The sequence below is a fragment of the Bison bison genome, unplaced genomic scaffold (assembly GCF_000754665.1).
Source record: "Bison bison bison isolate TAMUID 2011002044 unplaced genomic scaffold, Bison_UMD1.0 scf7180017864389, whole genome shotgun sequence".
Taxonomy (NCBI): Eukaryota; Metazoa; Chordata; class Mammalia; order Artiodactyla; family Bovidae; genus Bison; species Bison bison.
The window spans coordinates 8622919-8627448 of NW_011494961.1; the positions used below are offsets into that span (position 1 = coordinate 8622919).

A 4530-nucleotide genomic window follows, 5' to 3' on the forward strand; every position below is an offset into this window, starting at 1 on the left:
GCTTAGATCATGAACTCCTTATTGCCAAATTCAGACTTAAATTGAAGAAAGTAGGGAAAACTACTAGACCATTCAGGTATGACCTAAATCAAATCCCTTATGATTATACAGTGGAAGTGAGAAATAGATTAAAGGGATCAGATCTGATAGAGTTCCTGAAGAACTATGGACAGAGGTTCATGACATTGTACAGGAGGCAGTGATGAAGACCATCCCCAAGAAAAAGAAATGCAAAAAGGCAAAATGGTTGTCTGAGGAGGCCTTACAAATAGCTGAGAAAAGAAGAGAAGCTAAAGGCAAAGGAGAAAAGGAAAGATACACCCATTTGAATGCAGAGTAAGCCTTCCTCAGTGATCAGTGCAAAGCAATAGAGGAAGACGATAGAATGGAAAGACTAAAGATCTCTTCAAGAAAATTAGAGATAACAAGGAAACACTTCATGCAAAGATGGGCTCAGTAAAGGACAGAAATGGTATGGACCTAACAGAAGCAGAAGATATTAAGAGGTGGCAAGAATACACAAAAGAACTGTACAAAATATATTTTCATGACCCAGATAACCACAATGGTGTGATCACTCACCTAGAGCCAGTCATCCTGGAATGCGAAGTCAAGTGGGCCTTAAGGAAGCATCAGTACAAACAAAGCTAGTGGAGGTGATGGAATTCCAATTAAGCTATTTCCAATCCTGAAAGATGATGCTGTGAAAGTGCTGCACTCAATATGCCAGCAAATGTGCAAAACTCAGCAGTGGCCACAGGACTGGAAAAGGCCGGTTTTCATTCCAGTCCCAAAGAAAGGCAGTGCCAAAGGGTGTTCAAACTATCGCACAATTGCACTCATCTCACATGCTAGCAAAGTAATGCTCAAAATTCTACAAGCCAGGCTTCAACAATACATGAGCCATGAACTTCCATGATGTTGAAGCTGGATTTAGAAAAGGCAGAGGAACCGGAGATAAAATTGCCAACATCCATTGGATCATCAAAAAAGCAAGGAGTTCCAGAAAAACATCTGCTTTATTGACTACGCCAAAGCCTTTGACTGTGTGGATCACAACAAACTGTGGAAAATTCTGAAAGAGATAGGAATACCAGACCACCTGACCTTCCTCCTGAGAAATCTGTATGCAGGTCAAGAAGCAACAGTTAGAACTGGACATGGAACAACAGACTGGTTCCAAATAGGGAAAGGAGTACATCAAGGCTGTATATTGTCACCCTGCTTATTTAATTTATATGCAGAGAACATCATGAGAAACGCTGGGCTGGATGAAGCAAAAGCTGGAATCCATAAGATTGCCAAGAGAAATACAAATAGCCTCAGATACACAGATGACACCACCCTTATGGCAGAAAGTGAAGAAAAACTAAAGCCCCTCTTGATGAAAGTGAAAGAGGAGAGTGAGAAAGTTGGCTTAAAGCTCAACATTCAGAAAACTAAGATCATGGCATCTGGTCCCATCACTTCATGGCAAATGGATGGGGAAAACAGTGGAAACAGTGGAGAGACTTGGGTTTTTTGGACTCCAAAATCACTGCAGATGGTGACTGTAGACATGAAATTAAAAGACACTTGCTCCTTGGAAGAAAAGCTATGACCAACCTAGACTAGACAGCATATTAAAAAGCAGAGACATTACTTTGCCAACAAAGATCTGTCTAATCAAAGCTTTGGTTTATCCAGTAGTCATGTATGGATGTGGGAATTGAACTCTACAGAAAGCTGAACACTGAAGAATTGATCCTTTTGAACTGTGGTGTTGAAGAAGACTCTTGAGAATCCCTTGGACTGCAAGGAGATCCAACCAGTCAATCCTAAAGGAAATCAATCAGCTCTGAATATTCATTGGAAAGACTGACGCTAAAGCTAAAACTCCAATACTTTGGCCACCTGATGAGAAGAACTGACCCATTGGAAAAGACCCTGATGCTGGGAAAGACTGAAGGCAGGAGAAGGGGATGACAGAGGATGAGATGGTTGGATGGCATCACCGACTTGATGGACATGAATTTGAGCAAGCTCCGAGAGTTGGTGATGCACACGGAAGCCTGGGTTGCTGCAGTCCGTGGGGTCACAAATAGTCGGACACAACTGAGCACCTGAACTGCCTTCTTTATGGTCCAGCTCTCACAACCATTTTTGACCATTGGAAAGACCACAGCCTTGACTGTATGAACTTGGTTGGCAGAGTAATGTCTCTGCTTTTCAACACCCTGTCTAGGTTTGTCATCACTTTCCTGCCAAGAAGCCATCGTCTTCTGATTTCATGACTGCAGTCACTGTCCGCAGTGATTTTTGGAGACCTAGATGAGGAAAGCTATTTCTACCTTTTCCCCTTCTATTTGCCACACAGCTGGATGCTATGACCTTAGTTTTTTTAATATTTAGTTTTAAGCTAGCTCTTTGACTCTACTCCTTCACCTTCATCAAGAGGCTCTTGGTTCCTCTTCACTTTCTGCCATTAGAGTGGTATCATCTGCATATCTGAGGTTGTTGATATTTCTCCTGCCTATCTTGATTCCAGCTTGTAACTCATCCAGCCCAGCATTTCTCATGATGTGCTTGGTGTATGGTTTAAACAAACAGGGTAACAGCAGACATCCCTGCTGTACTCCTTTTTCTGTCTTGAACCAGTCAGTTATTCCATACAGGATTCAGGCTTGCAGTTTTGCTCTGTATGATCTATAGATACCTGTTACCTAAAGGGAAATGGAAAATTTGCAAGGTGTCAAGTGCTACATTCTCCAAATTAGATCCTACAGTCTGAAAGTGTAGATGTCAAAATAAATTGAGGCCATGCTCCTTGTTTTCCATCAGAAGACCAAAACACACAGTGTGCATGGTGATTATACAGTGTTACCTGTGTTCTCCCTGTGGACAATTAGTGTTTCTATAAGTGTGAGGGGAGGCTGAAGAGACTGAGACAGACTGACTTTTGATGTCTTGCTTTATAGACAGGATCATATGATGAAGGTTTCAGATTCCTCATATGACAGAGTGGGAGAGTGTGCATGTGAGGTGAGGAGATATCTGTGTGGAAAAGACCTGTGGAAATTTTGCATTAATAAATAGCACTTGGACTCAATGGCAGAATATGCCACAAACTATGAAAAAGGGGTAAGTTGGGTGTTGAAGCTTACTGGTGAACATTCCCTTTAACTGGCCCCGGAGAAGAGAAAGGCTGGGCAAGAGGCCACTTCATTTTGGATACTTGGACAGGTTTCATGTAATGTGAGAGCAGGACAGGAAAACAAAAGTTGGAATCTCGTTGCAGCCACCAAACTCCAGATGGATTTCTGCAACACGTGGTCTTCTGCCATTTAAAAATCAAAGTTTACATTCTTAACATTTTCATTCTCCACTGTCTGAAATATGAAATATATAATACTATTGCTGTTTTGCTTTTACTTGATTTTTTTCCCCTCCTTCCCCTTTGTTTTTCAGTGGCATGCCCTCTCTCGTGAAGAGCAGGCTAAATATTATGAATTAGCGCGGAAGGAAAGACAGCTACATATGCAGCTCTATCCAGGCTGGTCTGCAAGAGACAATTATGTAAGCGCCTTCTGCACACCGACGGCTCTCTCTTCTCGCTCGTTCTCTCCCTGTGTTGCTCTCCTAAGGGAAATGTGTTGTAGAGTGGAACTAATGCTGGCATTGTTTTCTATTTTTGAAAGTTAATGAACTTTGTAATAAAGACTTCATGGTTATATTTCATTTTGAAAACTGCGCTGTCATAATTTTTTGGCTATATGCTAATGACATTTTTTAAGTAAGATTTTTTAATCAAAAAAATCCTAATCATTAAAATGTTGGTGAAAAGATTGTTTTTAAAGCCCGCAGTCTCATCATGTAAATAATGATGAGATTATTATTATTAATAACTAGTTAACTATCTTCCAGTATATTTTCTGTGCATATTTTTCCATTTTTACTTGGATGTGTGTTTGAGGGAGGGTAGGTGGGTTTGTATATACATACACTTTTGTGCCATGCTACTTGCTCTTATATACAATACGCGTTTTTTCTGTTATGGCATAGTGTTTCTATGTATCAGTTTTAATAGGTATACAATATACATTGAGTGAATGTCACAATTAACCATTTTCCCCTGATTTTTAGATATGTTATTTTTTTTTAATAAGTGGAAATAATCCTGCGATGAACTGTGCATAATAACAGGGTTTTTTCCCCTGTATTTAGGACTTATTTTTATAGGATAGATTCAAAGTAGTGAAATTGTTGAGTACAGATTATAAAGGCTTTTGATATATATTAGATTTCTTTCCAAAAAGGATTATGTTATTTTACACTTACTATAGTGTATTCATGTGACTGTTTTGCCACAGACTAATTAGAGCTAGGTAAAAATCCACTTTTTTGTTTCATATTAACATACCCTGATGTCCATTGTATATTTTATTTAGATGGAGTAGGTATTATCATAATTTTCAGTTCAGTTCAGTTGCTGAGTCATGTCCAACTCTTTGCGACCCCATGAATCGCAGCACTCCAGGCCTCCCTGTCCAT

The 4530-nt window shown here is 39.9% G+C and overlaps 1 protein-coding gene across 5 annotated transcripts in view; it reads left to right on the forward strand.

Moving 5' to 3' along the window:
• LEF1 (lymphoid enhancer-binding factor 1) overlaps positions 1–4530 on the forward strand; it is a 116478-nt gene that overhangs the window by 94014 nt on the left and 17934 nt on the right. For all 5 annotated transcript variants that reach the window (XM_010858557.1, XM_010858556.1, XM_010858561.1 and 2 more), the window contains one exon: positions 3448–3555. In XM_010858557.1, the coding sequence (XP_010856859.1) occupies positions 3448–3555 (108 nt within the window). The remainder of the gene's footprint in view (positions 1–3447; positions 3556–4530) is intronic.